Here is a 21,696-nt window from a genome sequence, read left to right on the forward strand (position 1 = left end):
CCTCATTCTCCTAACCTGCGATGTAAAGTCACGTAGCTGGCCACAACAGTAGAAACCATCAGTATCACCACACCCCGCTCAACATGTGAGGCCCACAAGGAGTCAAAAACAAAACAACAACCAAATGCATGTGGTGGATACAAACAAATGTCATTGATCAACAAACATTTCCATCAGAAACAAATGGAAGGGTGTCTGAGAAATATTCTGGATTTTTTGATTGGTCAGACAATTTATCCCTATCTGCACTGGTTTAGTTAGTGACAACATTTTTCGCCACAGCACTTGATTACAACTGCAAACTCCTCCTTCGCTGCTTATGTAGTTCGCCGTTCTCCAGGCTGCGCAAAACATGCGCAGTACTAGCCAATACTAGCATGTGATTTTAACTTATAGTAACCATTGAGGAGAGATTGGGGAAATGCAGTGTGCACATTATTTTAATAATAAGATGAAAGATGCACACAGCCCCGAGAGGGGCAAACAGAAAAAAAAATAAACATACAAAATAATAATAAAAAAGGCATAAGAGAGAAAGTGCTTTGCGACCATTTGAAGAAAGGACTTGTTCTCTCTCTCCGTCAGATGGTCCCAAAATATCAATGGCCCCTTCCTCCTTTTTCAGATCCTTTCATCTGCTGGTGACAGGGTCTGGGGCCATTAAGGATGAAGGATCGGCACCCTATAAATCTTGATGCACCTCAGGGGTTAGTTCTTGGTCCCTTTTCCTGCGTCCTTCCTTGCATGTGTGATACGGTCTCTTGTCCCAGGCACCCACTCATATTTCTTTGAACCTGACAACACAAGGCGAGATTAACCCGTTTCAGAATGGACCAAATACAAACCTATTCTGGTCATTAACATAGGTACCAAATCATTGCATCTGATTAATTCAATGTAATTTTATATTTGAGGACTGGAGGAGAAGCAAGCACCACATAATCTTCAACTGAGTATCCTCTCTGAAAATGTTGCAAGTGAACACGGTCCCTAGCACTTTCTCAACCTTGCTGGAGAGAGGCTAATGCTATGGAGTCAGTTTGGGAAGTGGAATAAATTAGGGGCAGTATAGAGCCATGAGGTGCACAATTGTTGTTGGGGATGGAGCCTTACTTTATTTGGCAGCATTATTTGACAGGGTGAGTTTGGGACTTGGAATACACGGCACAGTGTGATAGTGGCCGGTGCCTTGCGCAGTTGTGGATATTGGGGTGGATACAGCTTCCTTTTAGCTTTGACACTTAGGTAGCTCAAAGACAGACTCCTTGGACTGTAGTGTAATTCCATTATGACAAACCAGACATGTTACATGGTGAATTATGGGTAATGTAGTACTGCTATAGTTTCCAAAACTGCCTACAATGACATATGTTAAACTTTATGTCACAATGGCTCTTAACCCTTTACATTCGCATAAGGGTTGAAAATGGCAGATTTGGGCACTGATAAACGCAGTGGCTGTACAGTATCTCGCTATACATAGTGTCTCTGACAGACATTCTGAACTTGAGCACCTTACACGACAAGAAGTTGACCCCATCCCTGCATCTAAACTGGGTAACTTTTCACATTTCTTGTTGTCTGAGTGAGGGAAATGCTATAAACTCAGAGGACTAAGTATTTTGAAAGATGAGATAGAGGATTATAATAAATACCACTGATGTCATACAAGCAAGCCAAACACCTGTGCGTCCAGAGGTGCACTTCACATTTCCATATTATAAAACTCACGTCGTATAGTTAACGTTTATGATCACTATGTTTGATGTACAGTTACAAGATGACATTGCATCATACACTGGGTTGTTCTGACAAGGATGAGCCCGTTTGTCTACAGTGAAGAAAATTTGCCACGGCACATGAACCAGAATGCACTCATACCTCCTTTCTGTGCCAAAATTATGATCCGTTTCCCTGAATTGCATTGTTAAAGCCTAACACTAAGATCGTATTTTATAACGTAGCTAGTCATGTTGGCAATAGTACAGACTTTCAAATTATGCCCACCTGACAGATTGAGATTTATTAATGAGGTGAGGGGCTGGTGTGGAGATTTATTAATGAACTGTTTTTTGGTATGAGTAAACAACAGTAATTGTGTGATGGCGGGGATGAAGGGCTGTGTACCAAAGAAAACAACTAAAAGTGTGGTTCCTCTAGTTCCTCAAGGGCTCGGAGTGCTCAAAAAAGCACCTTATAGTTAAAGACTGTACGTATCCAGATTATTGCATGCTGTGAAAGAATAAAGAAGCCTGAGTGAACAGAGAAGATTCCGTGTCACATTTGATTGAACGTCTAAGACCCAACTCAAGTCATCCATTCAAAGACAATCATGTCTCAAATCCTATGGGAACCTGTTGGAAAAATAGAACTCTCAAGACGTAGGTTGTCCCAGGTTGATAGTGATTGATTACCTATGATGCCTAAAAATAGCCTGAGGTGTAACTGCAATTTTATTCTTAAACTGTCCAATGAAATTCTCACAAAGGCTTAAAAGCTAATATTCTGTTAACGCATACCCAAATATTATTGTCGATTCATTCTATACTCGTATAAATTAGAGGAAAAAATGAAGAAAAAGAAAACATTTTAAAAAAAAAACACACCTTAAACTTGTATCAAACAGAATGTTTAAAAGAATGCTTGATATTTCCTCATAGAGGATGAGCTGGCCAATCAGTGGTCTACTCGCATGAATATTTTTCATGGCCGGAATACTTAAATACCATGTTTTGGAAGAAAACTATTTCACTGATATTATAATTAATTTCAGGTAATATTTCATAGAAATGTGAAAGTACTGGACAGTTACTTTAAAGCTGGCCAATTAATAAGCAGCCTGGAGGTCCCTTTGGAGTAGAATAATGGGCACCCTTAACCTCCAGGGAGAGGCTAATGTACAACAGCCCTACTGAGTAGCTATTTGTGGCTTTGACCTGTATTTCAAGGAGGAGACATTTTTGTGCACACGCAAGTTCAAGTTAAAAAAAAAAAGTACCCTTAAGGAGCCAGTATTTGGTCACTCCTTAGATACACAAATGTATTATTTTTTGACTTATTGCACTTAGAAGCCTCTTCAACTTAAAAAAATGAAACCAGCTTTTGGTTTCCTGATTGGTGATATAAGTGGTGTATTCATGAGTGGCTCACCCTCTTTGTCTGGGGCTGTGTCCACACCAGCCCCTCACCTCCTTATACACCAGCCTGGACAGCAGCTGGAAAACAGGAAGACAGCACACTCAACACAGTTTACAAATCACCCGACCTCAACCAAATTGAGATGGCTTGGGATGAGTTGGATCGCAGCGTGAAGGAAAAGCAGCCAACAAGTGCTCAGTATATGTGGAAACTCTTTCAAGACTGTTGGAAAAGCATTCCTCATGAAGCTGGTTGAGAGAATGCCAAGAGTGTGCAAAGGTGGTGCGTCATCAAGGCGGTGGCTACTTTGAAGAATCTCAAATTGAAAATATATTTTGAATTGTTTAACACTTTTTTTGGTTACTACATTATTCCATATGCCTCATTTCATAGTTTTTAGGTCTTCACTATTATTCTACAATGTAGAAAATAAAGCAACACCCTGGAATGAGTAGGTGTGTCCAAACTTTTGACTGGTACTGAATATATGCTTTTAGATATATATAAAAAACACATTTTCCACATATTTATAACACAAATGTTTTTATAAGAAAGTATTCAGACCCCTTCCCGTTTTCCACATTGTTACGTTACAGTCTTATTCTAAAATGGATTAAATAAAAAAATCCTCATCAATCTATACACAATACCCCATAATGACAAAGTTAAAAACAGATTTAGACATTAGCAGAAATGTTTTGGTACCACTCTCCAGATCTGTGTCTCAACACAATCCTGTCTCAGAGCTCTACGGACAATTCCTTCGCCCTCATGGCTTGGTTTTTGCTCTGACATGCACTATCAACTGTGGGACCTTATATAGACAGGTGTGTACCTTACCAAATCATGTCCAATCAATTTAATTTAATTTACCACAGGTGGTTTCCAATCAATTACTTATGTAAATAAGGTTTTCCTGTTTTTCTTTAAAAAAAAAAAAAAAAAAACTGATTTATGCTTTGTCTTTATGGGTTGTTGTGTGCAGATTGATGAGGAAAAAAACAATTTTAGAATAAGGCTGTAACTGAAGACTTTCCAAATGCACTGTACAAGCTCCCAGTAATGTATTGGGTAAAATAGAAGCTTGCAACATTTACTTTTTTAAAGTAGCTCTCATGATAGAAAATGTTGGAGACCGCTATTGTACACAATCCACAGGTATAGCACCTTCTTTGTACATGTGGTTCAAACATTGCACTGATTTATAAGACATGACTAAAAACTAACCAAACAGGCGAGGATATCAGCAGTGATCAGCATGAAGAAGACATTGTTCCAGCCCGTCGGAGAGATCACTCCTGCTAACAGAGGACCTAGGGCAGCACCTACGGGACAGTCAGAATAACAGTCAAACACTTGAGCAGGGGAAACCAAGCACCTGAAACCAGGGGCTACATTTATCAACCGTGTGTAAATGTCTCACTCCTGCTAACAGAGGACCTAGGGCAGCACCTACGGGACAGTCAGAATAACAGTCAAACACTTGAGCAGGGGAAACCAAGCACCTGAAACCAGGGGCTACATTTATCAACCGTGTGTAAATGTCTCACTCCTGCTAACAGAGGACCTAGGGCAGCACCTACGGGACAGTCAGAATAACAGTCAAACACTTGAGCAGGGGAAACCAAGCACCTGAAACCAGGGGCTACATTTATCAACCGTGTGTAAATGTCTCACTCCTGCTAACAGAGGACCTAGGGCAGCACCTACGGGACAGTCAGAATAACAGTCAAACACTTGAGCAGGGGAAACCAAGCACCTGAAACCAGGGGCTACATTTATCAACCGTGTGTAAATGTCTCACTCCTGCTAACAGAGGACCTAGGGCAGCACCTACGGGACAGTCAGAATAACAGTCAAACACTTGAGCAGGGGAAACCAAGCACCTGAAACCAGGGGCTACATTTATCAACCGTGTGTAAATGTCTCACTCCTGCTAACAGAGGACCTAGGGCAGCACCTACGGGACAGTCAGAATAACAGTCAAACACTTGAGCAGGGGAAACCAAGCACCTGAAACCAGGGGCTACATTTATCAACCGTGTGTAAATGTCTCACTCCTGCTAACAGAGGACCTAGGGCAGCACCTACGGGACAGTCAGAATAACAGTCAAACACTTGAGCAGGGGAAACCAAGCACCTGAAACCAGGGGCTACATTTATCAACCGTGTGTAAATGTCTCACTCCTGCTAACAGAGGACCTAGGGCAGCACCTATTCTAGGATGTGCAGGTAACAACAAATTGGGATTTATCAAACTGACGCACATAACACGTAACATGTTTTCATTGATAAATCAGAGCCATATTATATTTGTACTATGACAAAAAGAAATGTAACATCATGTGTGAATAATAACACAGTGCATGAAATTAATAAATAGCTTAAAATGTTGGAAGTGAATGCTGGATCCAAGCAATTAACTATGCAAATGAGGAAAAAAAGCTGTGTGCATTAAGGAAATAGATGCCTGGTTCAAATAGAAACCCATGAAATATTTGCTTGTAATACAATTGATCAACCACTAGAAGTGAGGTATGCGTGGAGATACCCCCACTTTCACATCATGTTCAAAATGGTTAAATGCCAACCTTTGTGCGCAGCTTTGACAAATAAGGCCCCAGGTCTGGATGTACAATTTCATTTGGGACAACAATCATGAAAAGTCTGCCTTTATCTACATGATTTACAATGGAAAATAATTGTGCATGGCAATTAGCCATGGACCTTGTACATGAACTGTATAAAACAATTTGTAAATTGCCACATTACACTGCAATAAATAATAAATAAAAACATTCCTTCATGCATTGACACAGGCGCACATAAATAACCCATTACTGGTCAGCATTCAAGCGTCAAAACTAAAACAACAAAATCAGCACCAATCCCCCATGTGGCCAAGACATTCCCCACATACCTATTGACCCTGTGCCGTCAATTATGGCCGTGACCGTTGACAACGCTCTAGAGTTTCCACTCAGGCTCTCATGTGTCCCCTATGAAAGGAAAAACACTCATTATGAACCAACATTCAATCCTATTCCTCAATTTGTCTCCTCGATTCTTTGCGTCCTCTCTCCTCAAAACGCATTGAAGGTGATTGTCTGACGGGAGGCACCTTGAATCGGTTTGAGAAAGAGACGAGGGAGACAGAATGCAAGGGATCGAGGAAAGACGCATTAACATAGAGCCGTGGACTAACAGGGGATGTGGGGGGAGTTAGGGCAATGAGGAGCTCATCTCCTCCGTGTGACTTCGGGAGAGGTGAGGACCTCATGTTAGAGGCAGGTCCATTCTGGAATGGATATGCTTACCAGGTCAGCAGACACAGCGGTGGTGATGAGGGCGTAGGGTCCGTTCACCAGGGCTCCACACACCAACAGCATCCCTACGGTGCAGAGTTACAACAACAACACAACACTGTGAGAGAATCAGGCATGTACAGTACGCTAGCCAGCAGATAGCAAGGGTCTTTTTTAAGAAGATTTATTGTGATATGTGGTTATGTTGAATTGTGTTAAATTGGAACATTGATGTAGTTGTTAGCAGGAGGGGTTGAGACTACAATGGCTCTATGGTTTGAAAGTTAAATGCCATACAAAAAAAAATGTATCTCTTACCGATTGTGGTTCCTAGGCTATGCTGTCCAATGTGGTTGTACAGGAACAGCTAGGAAAGCAAAACAAACATTTGGACTGGATTTTGGATAAAAGGTGGCACTATTGAAGGATTTGCTCATGATTTAATAACCCACATGTAAACCCAAAGGAAAATATTTAGCTATGCTGAAAAACAGATTGACACAATACTGTCAAGGACCTTGCAACCTATCACGAAATATTTCTCGGGCAGCGGGTGAAGTTCACTGCCAATTCCAGAGCTACAAGTGCAGCCAAAGTCCACCAGGCAGTCATATTTACATGACATATACCAGCATCAAAAGTTTGGAGCCGCCGACTCATTCAAGGGTTTTTCTTTATTTGTACTATTTTCTACATTGTAGAATAATGGTCAAGACATCAAAACTATGAAATAACACAAATGGAATCATATAGTATCCCAAAAAAAGTGTCAAACAAATCAAAATATATTGTATATTTGAGATTCTTCAAAGTATGATAACAGCTTTGCACAATGAGTAGGTGCGTCCAAACTTCTGACTGGTACTGTATATGATCAATGCATTTACTGAGAGAATTTCCTCTTTTCATTAGTGAAAGTGTGTCCAGTAAAGATTTGCAATTCAGGCATTTGTGCAGGCCTTTCCTTTCATGATATCCAGTATATTTTTGCCCAGCACCGGTTTTCTAAAGATTGGAATGTGCATATTACTCTCGAATGTCACATTTACAATTCAAAGAGAAGTCATAAGTGTACTATAATAAAGAGACCATGGTGTTACACATGGTAAAAGCCAGTGATGGTTTCTGTGTGAGTGCACACTCACCATAGGAGCAGCCACTATTAACATGACACAGCAGGTTGAGGCTCTGCCCCCAGTTTGGTCCGACACCAGTCCAGCCACAACGCCCCCTGTAGACACACAACACACGCTTAACACAGACTTAACACGTAGGGGAAGATAGCAGTCCTACATCATCTAAAAATAGTCAGCCTTTGAGGAGCTGCATTGAAGATCAATAGTAAGTGCTCAGACACCAATACAGTAGGAGCCAATCATTGGGCAATTCTAATGAGAACTCTTCTGACTGCAGACATCACTTGGTATCACTATCACTATGTTTTGTTATGACTGCAGAAACCCCTCGTTATGTCTATGACTTGTTATAACTACAGTGTAGACAAAACATCCAGATCAATCAGAGAAGAGCTTCCTGGTTCCTCATATGATCTCTCGGAGTATTGTGCGATAAAGGTTACCTAATTCCATATAAAGCCAGTCACATGACTGTTAAGGCTTACCCACAATTCCTCCTACATCAAATAGTGTTGACATGTCCCCAGCTTCCTTGGGGTCAAAATGGGCTGAGGAAATAAACATTTTTAGCGACACAGTGTATGCCAAATTAACTAATGGCGCATCTCAAAATGCAAAGCAAATTATTATCAGCTTATAAGCATTGATATCATTTGAACCCTCAGGTGAACTGTCAACACATAGGAGCTAAACTGAGTACGTACCAACATTAGAGATGTAGAGAGGAAGCCAGTAGAGAAAGGTGTAGCTAACAAGCTTAGCGAACAGCAGACAGAGGGAGAACTCCATTACACCCTGTAAGATAATATATCAAACAAACTCAGCAAAAAAAGAAAAACATCCATTTTTCAGGACCCTGTCCTTCAAAGATAATTCGTAAAAATCCAAATAACTTCACGGATCTTCATTGTAAAGGGTTTAATCACTGTGTCCAGTGCTTGTTCAATGAACCATAAACAATTAATGAACATGCACCTGTGGACCGGTCGGCTAAGACACTAACAGCTTGCAGACAGTAGGCAATTAAGGTCATAGTTATGAAAACGTAGGACACTAAAGAGGCCATTCTACCGATGCTGAAAAACACCAAAAGAAAGATGCCCAGGGTCCCTGCTCATCTGCATGAACGTGCCTTAGGCATTTTGGAAGGAGGCATGAAAACTACAGATGTGGCCAGGGCAAGAAAAAGCAATGTTCGTACTGTGAGACTAAGACAGCGCTACAGTGAGACAGGACGGACAGCTGACGTCCTCGCAGTGGCAGACCACATGTAACAACATCTGCACAGGATTGGTACATCCGAACACCACACCTGCGGGACAGGTACTGGATGTCAACAACTGCCCGAGTTACAATCCCTCCATCAGTACTCAGACTGTCCACAATTGGCTGAGAGAGGCTGGACTGAGGGCTTGTAGGCCTGTTGTAAGGCAGGTCCTCACCAGACATCACCGGCAACAACGTCGCCTATGAGCATAAACCCACTGTCGCTGGACCAGACAGGACTGGTAAAAAGTGCTCTTCACTGAGGAGTTGCGGTTTTGTCTCACTAGGGATGATGGTCAGATTCGCGTTTATCATTGAAGGAATGAGCGTTACACCGAGGCCTGTACTCTGGAGTGGGATCGATTTGGAGGTGGAGGGTCTGTCATGGTCTGGGGCAGTGTGTCACAGCATCATCGGACTGAGCTAGTTGTCATTGCAGGCAATCTCAATGCTGTGCGTTACAGGGAAGACATACTCCTCCCTCATGTGGTACTCTTCCTGCAGGCTCATCCTGAAATGACCCTCCAGCATGACAATGCCACCAGCCATACTGCTCGTTCTGTGCGTGATTTCCTGCAAGACAGGAATGTCAGTGTTCTGTCATGGCCAGCGAAGAGCCCGGATCTCAATCCCATTGAGCACGTCTGGGACCTGTTGGATTGGAGGCCTAGGGCCATTCCCCCCAGATGTGTCCGGGAACTTGCAGGTGCCTTGGTGGAAGAGTGGGGTAACATCTCATAGCAAGAACTTTCAAATCTGGTGCAGTCCATGAGGAGGAGATGCACTGCAGTACCAAATGCAGCGGGTGGCCACACCAGATACTGACAGTTACTTTTGACCCTCCCTTTGTTCAGGGACACATTATTCCTGTGGGTCCTGTGTGGCTCAGTCGGTAGAGCATGGCGCTTGCAACGCCAACTGTCGTGGGTTTGATTCCCGCTGGGACCACCCATATGTAAAAGTAGTGGCCCCAGCCGACTTGTAAGTCGCTTTGGACAAAAGCGTCTGCTAAATGGGATATATATATATATTCCATTTCTGTGAGTCACATGTCTGTGGAACTTGTTCAGTTTGTGTCTCAGTTGTTATGTTCATACAAATATTTACACATGTTACGTTTGCTGAAATAAACGCAGTTGACAGTGAGAGGACGTTTCTTTTTTTTGCTGAGTTTATTACACACTGGTCATAGAGCAGTCATAGCAACTGTCATAACAATAAATCAAAACCCGATGGTCTTCATAGATATATATATATATGGAAGGGGTTGAGTGTAGCTGAAGGCTAAAAAACAAACAAAAGACAACTCCAACAAAAGTTTCCGGCGCCGACAGAGATGGCCGCCTCGCTTCGCGTTCCTCAGAAACTATGCAGTTTGTTTTTTTACGTGTTATTTCTTACATTAGTACCCCAGGTCATCTTAGGTTTCATTACATATAGTCGAGAAGATGTACATATTCTTTATCCCCTTACACTTGTGTATAAGACAGTAGTTTAGGAATTGTTAGTTAGATTACTTGTTGGTTATTACTGTATTGTCGGAACTAGAAGCACAAGCATTTCACTACACTCGCATTAACATCTGCTAACCATGTGTATGTGACAAATACAATTTGATTCATGTAAAATATACTGTACATGAAATGTATGCAATATGTTTATACTGGAAGTGGAAGCCTAAGTATTGTTGTCTATTAGTTTACTCCAATTAGGGGAGGGGTGGTAGGGTTAGGGGGAAATAATAAATAAAGAAAATATTTCAAAAATATAAAAACGCAACACTTTTTTTTGTTTTTAATTTAGCTTAAGAAACATGGAACCAACACTTTACATGTCGTGTTTATATTCTTTGTTCAGTGTAGTTTACTACAATTGGGGGGGTTAGGTGAAAATAATAAAGGAAAATAACTTTAAAATGTATTTAAAATAATATTTTATAAATATAATAAATGATCAACGATGAGTCACAACAGAAAGCAAATGAAACGGCTTGATATAAAGTAGATAGTAGATAGTGATCCCCACTCACAGGTATCCTGAGGGCCCCACAGAAGCTGATGGCCTCGGTGTGCTCCTCTGTCGACTCGGAGGAGATAGAGTTGGACAGGCCAGGACTGCTGAAGATCTCCTCGATACTAGATGAGTTTTGTAAGAGAGGCTCCTTCTCGTTGTCCTCCTGCTCATACACAGCCATTAGCATTGTTCTAACCAGGGCTACAACTATTGACTATGTTTTATGTATAGTCTGACATGTCTTCTACTACTCTATAATATCAAGTCTTTCGAAAGAAGGGGAATTAATAGAATGACAAAACAAAACCAGGCCATAATCTGGTGGGTGGAGTTTACAAAAGCAGGGCTGATATCATATCTCAGGTGCCACCGACACCGACTGCCCTTGAGCAAGGCAGCCCTTCTCTATAATACTAAAGGCACCCATTACTTCATATGTTCTTTGGTTATACTTACATGGTGCTGCGGAGGGCTGCAGCCGACATCTTCTGGTTCTGTGACAACAACAGAAAGAGGGTGTGCTCACAAATCCATTTCATGTCAAATACGTCTTGGCACGAGCCTCATTTTACATGTCTAAATGAAAACAGTCTAGGTTGAATATGACATTCCTGCAAGGTAAAAACTCTGGGATAAATCTTGTCGGGGGAACGCAACATGATCCATTTTCAAACTATGTTAATAAACATGTATCCTCCATAATAACTTTCTAATTCATATTTCTAATGGCAATGAATATTGTATACCATTTCATTTGGATTCTATGATCTACAGTATCGAGCTTCAATAGGTTGCAGTGGTTTATGCAGTCAGCACTATGGTCCTGTTGACATGTTTTGAACATCTCAAAGTAAGAATAGTGATCTAGGATCAGGCCCCCTCTGTCCATTCATTATAATCAAAAGGCAAAACTGATCCTAGATCAGCACTCCTACTTTCTCTATGAAAACAGACCCAGAGGTCAAAGGTCACACTCACTCTCCACCAGGAAGAAGAAGCAGAGAATGCCCGTGGATGCTATAATGATGCCGGGCACGATGAAGGACATGCCCCAGGCCGAGGATACAAAGATGCCGGCGATGAGCGAACCCAGGATATTGCCTACCGAGGTGTGTGAGTTCCACACGCCCATGATGAACCCTCGCCTGGAGGGAGAAGGGCAGACACACACAGATGAGATGGACACGAAAGAAGTGGGTTTAGAAACATTGTATATCTTGACAGTGAAAGGTGAGACAGTGAGCCTGCTCACATTGACTTATAGGGACACTTGAACATAGGGAATTTATTGGAGTGAATTCAATATATTACTTAAAACATTCAACATACAGGTACTAAATACTGAGGACAGCTTCCGGCAGTAAAATGCTGAATTGGAAACTGGACATCTGTACATTGTTCCTATTTTGAATTTCCAAACACTCATTACACTCAAACAAAGGAACTGACCGGAGAGTTCTGTTTCAATTTCACATAATGTGACTGACCTTGAGCAACAAACAAAAAAATACCCTACACAATATGGAAAAGGGGTACTGATACTGTGCACTCAGCATTGCTGAACCAGTCAAGAGTAAGAATATGTCTCACTAACTTCCCCTTTCCAAACCAGTTCCCAACGCAGGCCACCACTGCAGGCCAGCCCGTTGTCTGCACTAGTCCATTCATTGCCTAGGGAAGTAAGAGGGAGATTTAGACGCTTTTAATTTCAACATTAAATATGCCCCTATACCCAACCCGATGAGAGAGAAAAAAGATGGGAGAGATGTTTTGTATCCCCATGAGAGAGATACAAACAAGGACACAGAAAAGAGAAGGGGGCTGGGCCGGTTACCCACACCATTATATTATCACAACACATAGCCGTGAGAAAAGCACTGGCATGGAAACAATCCCTCAGCCTCCCTCACACACTCTACATCATATGATACTGCTGATCTGTCATGTGATAGTGCCTAAAGCCCCCAACGTTTACCTGACTTTCCCAAGTTGTTTTGTTGATGCATATGCTCAGATAGGAAAAGGCATGAATGCATACACAAGGCCCAGTATACACAGTGTGGACAAAGACTTTAAACTGTTGTTTTTCAGTACCAGGCTGTGCTCATTAGGCACGAAACACAACTGACTGAAACAGAGGGACTACCAGGACTTCCCGTTGCCAAATGTTTACGCTGCAAACTCTTATGAACATGCCCCAGGTCGGGCCTGAACTCAAAGGGAACTATGGGGCGGGGTGAGAGCGAGTGACAATGGTTTTAGAGGGGATTTAACCCTTACCTGGACGAAGGCGTAGTACCAGATAGAGTGGATGTTCCAGTAGAAGCCCAGGCCAAACAGACATGTGAAGAGACCACTGAGAAGCATCCCGGTGGTCAGGTAGTAGCGCAAGGGCACGCGCTCACCAAATATCCCACTGTCAAAACACATCATCTGGTTAACTCCTTGTCGTGAGGTTTAATACACACGCAAGCACGCACACCCACAAAAAAATGATAGAATTTACATCATTCTGCCGACCTGAAAAACATGCCAACGGCATAAGCAACGAGGAAAGAGTTGTCCACGGCTCCAAACAGCGTCTGGTAGTTGTCCTGGTCTGGAGAAAACGAGTTGGCACAGAAAATGTCCCAATGAAATCTGCTGTCGTAATGCTTAAACAGCAACATAAAAACATTCTACTGACATGGTGTGCTTTCTATATTCTCAGAAACACTTTGGAAGCATTTTTATTCCTTTTTAAAAATGAACAAAGTCATTTTTAGTCAAGTCAAGCCGAGGACTCACCAAATGGCGCCCAGTCACACCAGGTTTCATTGTCAGTTCCGTTGAGGTTTGGTGGCCGAATGAGGGTGGAACAATTTTTGTGCAGCTCACTCTGTACAAACACGGGGCAATAACCAGAGATTACACACGTGGACACAAAACAGTAGGCCTTCAAGACGCAACCAGCTTAAACGTCTCAAAATAAAAACAGCCACTATCATATAACCATCTCAAAAATGACTATGTTAACTATTGTAGTGCAACTTCAGTGTTCTCGGGCTTTTGTGACCCAGAACACTTAGATATGTTAGAATATAGAGCTGAACAGTGTGACCTTAGGTTAAGATGCCTGGTTAAATAAAGGTTACATTTAAAAATACTAATAAATAAGATAACGTTTCATACAGGTTTGGGAAGTCAGTGTATCACCTTGACGATGCTGATGGGTTTCCGGGAGAGATGGTAGCTGGTATAGAAGAGAAAGGTGAGGAAGAGGGTGAAACCTCTGTACCTGCACAGAGAGTAGAAAAAGAGCTCATTCTAATGTTGTCCAAAGCAAATATCATGCCATCAACAACCTCACCTTTGTCAAAGCACACACATTTTTTAGACAGTCTCTTATACATTATCTAGAGGTCTACAGGGCTTGGGTATTATGGGATGTTAGTCTCATAAGACCGGAAGGGGAGAGAGAGGGAAATGATTAAAAAAAGAGAGAGAAGGAGAGAAAGGCTTCAAACTACTGAAGAAGGATCTGATGAGAAGAGAAAACAAAACAATTGTTCCCATGGCCTTGTCTGTACAGTAGGCAGTACGCATAGGCTTGGGTATTCAGAAGAGTTCATCACTGCTGAGAGCAGTACAGGGACTTAGCTGACACGAGGTGTACACTGCACAGGAAGGAAGCTAGCTACACCACACACGCTCTGTATTGACCCGTTTGCATTTCCTGGAGTGGGCTTTAACACATTTAGATTTTAGTAACAGTTAACACCTCACTCAGAACCTGGTGTAAACTCCTCATCCTCAAGCTAATTGCACACAACACATAAGATGCATCCAAAAAGACACCCCATTACTGAACTACTTTTGTCCAGAGCGCCATGGACCCTGATCAAAAGCAGTACACTAGGGCCTTGGTCAAGTTGAGTGACTACTGGGATGCCATTTCGGACACAAACATTCAGGAGAAAGTGTTGTGCACAAGACTCAACCTGCAGTGACCTTCACAGTTTGACTGACAAAATCTAGGACAAAGTGTGACTATTTGGTCAGGTTTATGGAACAACCTGGATCAGTGACAGCAATAATCCAGAAAGTATTGTGGATTGATGAAATGTTGTAGAAATCCAACAGTGTAGATGGCCTTCACCTAGGATGTTTTCACATAAAATTCTATGCTTCTTTTTGCACAAGACATCTTTGAATATGGGGTTTAAAGTGAAAATAACACAATTGTGGCCCACAGTTCATGGCGTTCCAACATGTGGGCATCCCTGCATCTGCAGGAAACCCTCTTTATACCTCAACTGGTCCATTTTTAAGCTAGGACCCCAGTACACAGGCGGGAATAGCTGGCGGTAATGCACCATAACGTTGGATACCAAACACAGATAAAACCCTCTTTATACCTCACCTGGTCCATTTTTAAGCTAGGACCCCAGTACACAGGCGGGAATAGGTGGCGGTAATGCACCATAACGTTGGATACCAAACCCAGATAAAACCCACAGAAGAAGAATAGGCAGGGGAGACAACGCTAGCTTGCTAGTACACCGGAAGACAGTGTTCATCACCCCCGCCCGAGCGCACATAGAACAGATATATAGCTTCTTATACTTGCTTTCAATGAGAAAACAGATCTATAACTCACATTTCTATGTGAATTTGGTCGGGTCGCCCAAAAAGTTACATATTGCAGCTTTAAAGTATACTTATTTGAAAGTTCTAATGTTAAAAATGTCCCCACTACAACAAAATACTTAAAGCTGCAATATGTAACTTCTTGGGGCAAACTGACCAAGTGCACATAGAAATGTGAGTTATAGATCTGTCACTCATTAAAAGCATGTCTAAGAAGCGGTACATCTGTTCTATGTGCTCGCAGTCTCCTCGTGGAATGCAATGTAATCGGCGTCCAAAAATGCCGATTACCGATTGTATTGAAAACGGCCCTAATTAAATCGACCATTGAGATTAAATCGGTCGACCTCAACTATACGGAATGAACGGTGCCGATTTTAGCATGTGAATCTTGGTGGGGCAAACTCCCCACTTGTTTTAGATGCATGCCAGCAAAGCCACTACACAACACTAAACAATACATGGATTGCACTATAACAGTAACAAACGGTGGCCACAAACTGTTAGGGCCTACATAAAGCTGTCCCAACACCTCACCAGTGCTACACCTGGCAGAGAAACAGTTCATCCAGCCTCATTTACTGCCTTTAAAAAAAAGGCTGACTTGCTTAAACAAAAATGTGGTTTCTCCTGACAATTGAGATGTACAAACTATGGCACAAGGGGATGACGATAAGAGCAATCTGTCATTTCAATTAAGACATTAATGAGCGAGCTAGGACGGACGCAGCCAATATAACTATTTGTTCAGCACTTTGTAGAGCGACAGAATTCAGAACATGGGCCGGTCTTACCCCGTGTTCCCGACTTGGATGACAGTTCAAAATGTATTTTCCCAGTTGGAGCTTGTTTTTTCCCCCCAGAGTTCCCAGTTGTCTTGAACGCACTGAAGTCAGAGATTTCCCAGTTCCAAGTCTCCAGTTGTTTTGAACACGCAGAAGTCATGCTGGATTGACAGCATGGCTAATGTTTATCTTTTTAAGCTTGGAAAAGAGACCCTTAAACCTAGACTTGGACCACACACCCATTCCACTGAATAAAAGGCTTGTGATTGCTTTGTAATGCTTGCAGTTCGCCACTGATTCCTTGAATTTGCGATTTCCAACATAAACTAATATTTATGTCAAATGGCCGATGAGCACCGATACATTTTATCTATAATTTCTCTTCATATGACAAGGATTTGCCAGTAGATTGTCGACTTGATTCATGATGATGACTGCGAGCTAAGATTTTGAAAGTATGATGTTGACATTATCAGTCCAATAAAAGCTACGGTAGATATACCTTGATATGACGTCATTTATCTGTGACCAATGACCGTGTGTTTTCTTGGATGGGCACTTTAATTCTAACTATATGGAAGCACCCAAGCTGCTTGAATTTTCGAGGTAGCTGACGAGTGTTGGCTATTTAGCAGCCTGATGGTCTATAGGTAAAAGCTCTTGGCCACTGGCCAGTCTTTGCCATGATGCTCCTGAACCCTAACCTAGCTAACGTTAGCCACCTAGCTAACGTTAGCCACAACAAATTAGAAACTGTAACATATCATTTCGCAAATTCGTTACATATTGTATGTTTGCAAATTCGTAACATATTGTGGATATCCACAAATGAATACATATTATACGAAACGTAACATTTCATACTACAGAAGAATACAAAATGCTTTGAGACCAGGTTACAGCCTCATGTCGAGCCAATCATTGACTTCTATCTGATGAGGGACAAAACAACTGCCGCACACACAATAGAATTCAAAGATAGTCGAAACTTACCAGCTGTCTCTTGAGAAGGACGTGATCAGTCTGATACCGGGAGCCAAAGACCTCATCTTGGGTGGAGGTCTTCGACCTTCGAAAAACTTGTTTAAAACCGCTTACACTTTTCTCTCAGACATGGCATCAAAAGTTAGTTCGTTCGTCTTGTATACATCCAATTGATATGGTCTGTTAAAAAAATAGGACTACAAAAATATATAAAAACAGCACAAAAGCAAACTGAAAGTCTATACATGGGACTTTCAAAAACAGCTTCTCACACAGGTTCGAGCTCCAGTGACTTTGAATTTTTAGTTACAATATTCCATCGATATTTTTCCAACTTTGATTATAAAAACACTGGTTTATTTATTTTTTGTTTAAAGTGTAATCATTAAAAAAAATAAACAAATGTTTAAAAAGCACACTGATCAAAACAGCTTCAGTCGCTTGGCTATTCCTACTTCCTGTTAATGGGTGAATCTCCGCCAACAATGAATTCCCATAGATTTCCATGCATGCTTGAGCAAGCTGATAGCGTTATAAAAGCCGGTTCCTATAAATACTCTATGCACTTCTCTAATGTGTCACATGCACATTAGTCCACATGTTTACGGATTCTGTCCATAATAGTTTCAGGGTAGCCATTTCCCAATATTTTCCAAGCCCAGCCGCCGTACCAATACAAATCTTCCCGAAGTATGTGGACATGTGATTCCCGTATCTGACGTCACGGCATTAAAGGAGCGATGACTGATTTACTCAAGTACAAAACCACCACCACCACAGAAAATGATGCGTTGTCTTCTGTCAATCAAATGTGGTACAGCCTACTTAGAGCAGAAAATGAAAAGACATCAATGTGTTTGAAATGTAAATTATGCTCCTCTAAAATTACAGATTGAAAAGTTTCTAAGGTCATGAGTGGAGCAAGCCACAGCAGCTCCTGAGTGGTGCAGTGGTCTAATGCACTGCATCTCAGCGCATGACTGTAGTCTCTAGTTCAAATCCAAACATGACTGTTGTCCCTGGTTTAAATCCAGGCTGAGTTGCAACTGGCTGTGATTGGGAACCCTACAGGGTGTTTCACAATTAGCCCACAATCATCTGGTTTAGGCTGCCATTGCAGTTAAGATTTGGTTCTTAACTGACTTAAAGAACAGTTCAAAAATTCAAATGTTGAAAAACTGTGCTGAGAAGGACAACGTAAGAAGAAAATAGTCATTACGGGTTGGTTTGGGTCAACACAATCCTTTGTGTGAAAAGAATATTGAATGTTTCCAGGGCAGAAACACCTTGAGGGTGGTCATATGTCTCATGATTACAGGGTTTATGAACAGTGTGTTACAGTGACAGTGGGAAAGCACACCAGACTTTCAAATAAAGTGTTGAGAAAATCTCTCATTATTAGGTATCGTAAATTAGAACAACGCACAAGCAATTTGTAATAAAAATAGTAATAAATCAAATCAAATCAAATTGTATTTGTCACGTACACATGGTTAGCAGATGTTAAAGCAAGTGTTGCGAAATGCTTGTGCTTCTAGTTACGACAATGCAGTAATAACCAACAAGTGATCTAACCTAACAATTTCACAACAGCGACATTATACACACAAGTGTAAACGTATGAAGAATATGTACATAAGGATATATGAATGAGTGATGGTACAGAGCAGCATAGGCAAGATACAGTAGATGGTATCGAGTACAGTATATACATATGAGATGAGTAATGTAGGGTATGAAAACATTATATTAAGTGGCATTGTTTAAAGTGGCTAGTGATACAGTTTTTACATGTATGGCAGCCACTCAATGTTAGTGGTGGATGTTTAACAGTCTGAATGCCTTGAGATAGAAGCTGTTTTCAGTCTCTCGGTCCCAGCTTTGATGCACCTGTACTGACTTTGCCTTCTGGATGATAGCGGGGTGAACAGGCAGTGGCTCGGGTGGTTGTTGTCCTTGATGATCTTTATGGCCTTCCTGTAACATCGGGTGGTGTAGGTGTCCTGGAGGGCAGGTAGTTTACCACTGGTGATGTGTTGTGCAGAACTCACTACCCTCTGGAAAGCCTACAGTTGTGGGCGGAGCAGATGCCGTACCAGGCGGTTATACAGCCCGACAGGATGCTCTCGATTGTGCATCTGTAAAAGCTTGTGAGTGCTTTTGGTGACAAGCCAAATTTCTTCAGCCTCCTGAGGTTGAAGAGGCGCTGCTGCGCCTTCTTCACCACACTGTCTGTGTGGGTGGACCAATTCAGTTTGTCTGTGATGTGTACGCCGTGGAACTTAAAACTTTCTACTAACTTTCTAAACTTTCTACTGTCCCGTCGATGTGGATAGGGGGGTGCTCCCTCTGCGGTTTCCTGAAGTCCACAATCGTCTCCTTTGTTTTGTTGACGTTGAGTGTGAGGTTATTTTCCTGACACCACATTCCGAGGGCCCTCATCTCCTCCCTGTAGGCCGCCTCGTCGTTGTTGGTAATCAAGCCTACCACTGTAGTGTCGTCTGCAAACTTGATGATTGAGTTGGAGGCGTGCATGGCCACGCAGTCGTGGGTGAACAGGGAGTACAGGAGAGGGCTCAGAACGCACCCTTGTGGGGCCCCAGTGTTGAGGATCAGCGGGGTGGAGATGTTGTTACCTACCCTCACCACCTGGGGGCGGCCCGTCAGGAAGTCCAGTACCCAGTTGCACAGGGCGGGGTCGAGACCCAGGGTCTCGAGCTTGATGACGAGTTTGGAGGGTATTATGGTGTTAGATGCTGAGCTGTAGTCAATGAACAGCATTCTTACATGGGTATTCCTCTTGTCCAGATGGGTTCATTATGGTTCATTAACAGTTCATTATGGTAGGTGCTCTCGTTTCTCAGGATTGTGGCATTGATTACTACATGGATGCAAACTCAAAGGTTTTAAGGGCGCTTTTCTGATAAGAATACCTTGGTATTTTTGGATGGTCTTTATCAGGGTTCCTCAATAAGCAGCAAGCAGGTGATTTTATTTGGCCCCCAAGCTGAGAATTTCGATATAAAAAAAAAAGATATAATTAATTGTTGCACATAAGACAAAAATCACCCGGAAATTAGTTCAAAGTGATTTAAATTTAGGATATCTGTTCCCAAATATTCCCATGCATTACTAGAGGCATATGTGCTAACTATTCCCACACACAACTAGAGGCATATGTGCTAACTATTCCCGCACACAACGAGAGGCATATGTGCTAACTATTCCCGCACACAACTAGAGGCATATGTGCTCATATCCAGTGATGTACTTTAAAGTACGAATTAAGGAGTTTTCTTGAGTATCTGTACTTTACTACTCATATTGTTTGACTACTAGGACTTTGACTTCACTCCTTTTTTAAAGAAAATAATGTACTTTTTACCCCATACATTTTCCCTGACACCCAAAAGCTTATATTTATATTGCCTAGCAGGACTGAAAAATGGTCAGATTCACACACTTATCAAGAGAACATCCCTGGTCATCCCTACTGCCTCTGATCTGGCGGACTCACTAAACACAAACACTTTATTTGTAAATGATGTCTGAGTGTTGGAGCAGTGGCGGTTCTATCTTGTGTGGTTCCCTGGGCGAGACCTGAGGTCAACCTACCCCTGCCCCCCTCCCCATCTCGTACCTCTGAGTGGGACACCTTCTCAGGCAGTAGCCTGCCTAGCTCACAAACTAGAATCAGAGAGCCCACTCCGACAAGGTTCATTGACCCACAGTTGCACACAGTGACATGATATCCTTGACATGACGTACAAATGAGAGATAGAAAACCGATCGCACAAATGTCACCATTCAGATTTATTTTTGGGCAGGCACCCCGTGCCTAAATCCGCCGCTGTGTTGGAGTGTGCCCCTGGCTATCCATAAATAAATAAAAACAAGAAAATTGTACCATCAGGTCGGCTTAATATGAGGATGATTTATACTTTTACTTGTACTTTTGATACCCAAGTATACAGTGGCAAGAAAATGTATGTGAACACTTTGGAGTTAACTGGATTTCTCCATAAATCACATTTGATCTGATCCTCATCTAGGTCACAATAATAGACAAACATAGTGTGCTGAAACTAATAACACGCAAATTATTGTATTTTCTTGTCTATATTGAATAAATAATTTAAAAATTCACAGTGTAGGTTGAAAAAATATGTGAACCCCTTGGCTAGTGGCTTCTCCTAAAGCTAATTGGAGTCAGGAGTCAGCTAACCTGGAGTTTAATCAATGAGACGAGATTGGAGATGTTGGTTAGAGCTGCCTTGCCCTATAAAAAACACTCACAACATTTTAGTTTACTATTCACAAGAAGCATTGCCTGATGTGAACCATGCCTCAAACAAAAGACATCTCAGGAGACCTAAGATTAAGAATTGTTGACTTGCATAAAGCTGGAAAACGTTACAAAAGTATCTCTAAAAGCCTTGA

At 41.9% G+C, this 21,696-nt stretch overlaps 1 protein-coding gene across 2 annotated transcripts; it reads right to left on the bottom strand.

Moving 5' to 3' along the window:
- Nucleotides 1-422: 422 nt before the first annotated feature.
- On the bottom strand, nt 423-17,990 carry LOC135548876 (glucose-6-phosphate exchanger SLC37A2-like). 2 transcript variants are annotated; one of them, XM_064978933.1, is made up of 18 exons: nt 17,266-17,981; nt 14,054-14,135; nt 13,646-13,736; nt 13,379-13,457; nt 13,139-13,274; nt 12,453-12,529; nt 11,837-12,003; nt 11,315-11,352; nt 10,875-11,021; nt 8,284-8,374; nt 8,065-8,127; nt 7,589-7,674; nt 6,762-6,810; nt 6,456-6,529; nt 6,059-6,137; nt 4,366-4,463; nt 3,151-3,215; nt 423-794 (listed from the first exon to the last, which is right to left on the bottom strand). In XM_064978933.1, the coding sequence occupies exons 1-18, from the start codon at nt 17,319-17,321 to the stop codon at nt 779-781; spliced, it is 1,494 nt and encodes a 497-aa protein (XP_064835005.1). In that variant the 5' UTR covers nt 17,322-17,981; the 3' UTR covers nt 423-778. The 2 variants fall into 2 exon arrangements, with proteins under 2 accessions (XP_064835005.1, XP_064835006.1); XM_064978934.1 differs by lacking the exons at nt 423-794; nt 3,151-3,215; nt 4,366-4,463 and adding an exon at nt 4,470-5,352 and having other exon boundaries at nt 17,266-17,990.
- Between the last annotated feature and the right edge of the window lie 3,706 nt (nt 17,991-21,696).

This window comes from Oncorhynchus masou, chromosome 11 (genome assembly GCF_036934945.1).
Source record: "Oncorhynchus masou masou isolate Uvic2021 chromosome 11, UVic_Omas_1.1, whole genome shotgun sequence".
Classification (NCBI taxonomy): Eukaryota; Metazoa; Chordata; class Actinopteri; order Salmoniformes; family Salmonidae; genus Oncorhynchus; species Oncorhynchus masou.

Excerpts from the sequence above, each read along its gene's own strand:
- LOC135548876 (XM_064978933.1), bottom strand. The coding sequence starts at position 17,321 with ATGAGGTCTTTGGCTCCCGGTATCAGACTGATCACGTCCTTCTCAAGA. Across the intron at positions 13,275-13,378 it reads GCCGTTGGCATGTTTTTCAG|TGGGATATTTGGTGAGCGCG; the intron begins GTCGGCAGAATG and ends GTGTTTTGACAG. Across the intron at positions 6,811-7,588 it reads TAATAGTGGCTGCTCCTATG|CTGTTCCTGTACAACCACAT; the intron begins GTGAGTGTGCAC and ends TTGCTTTCCTAG.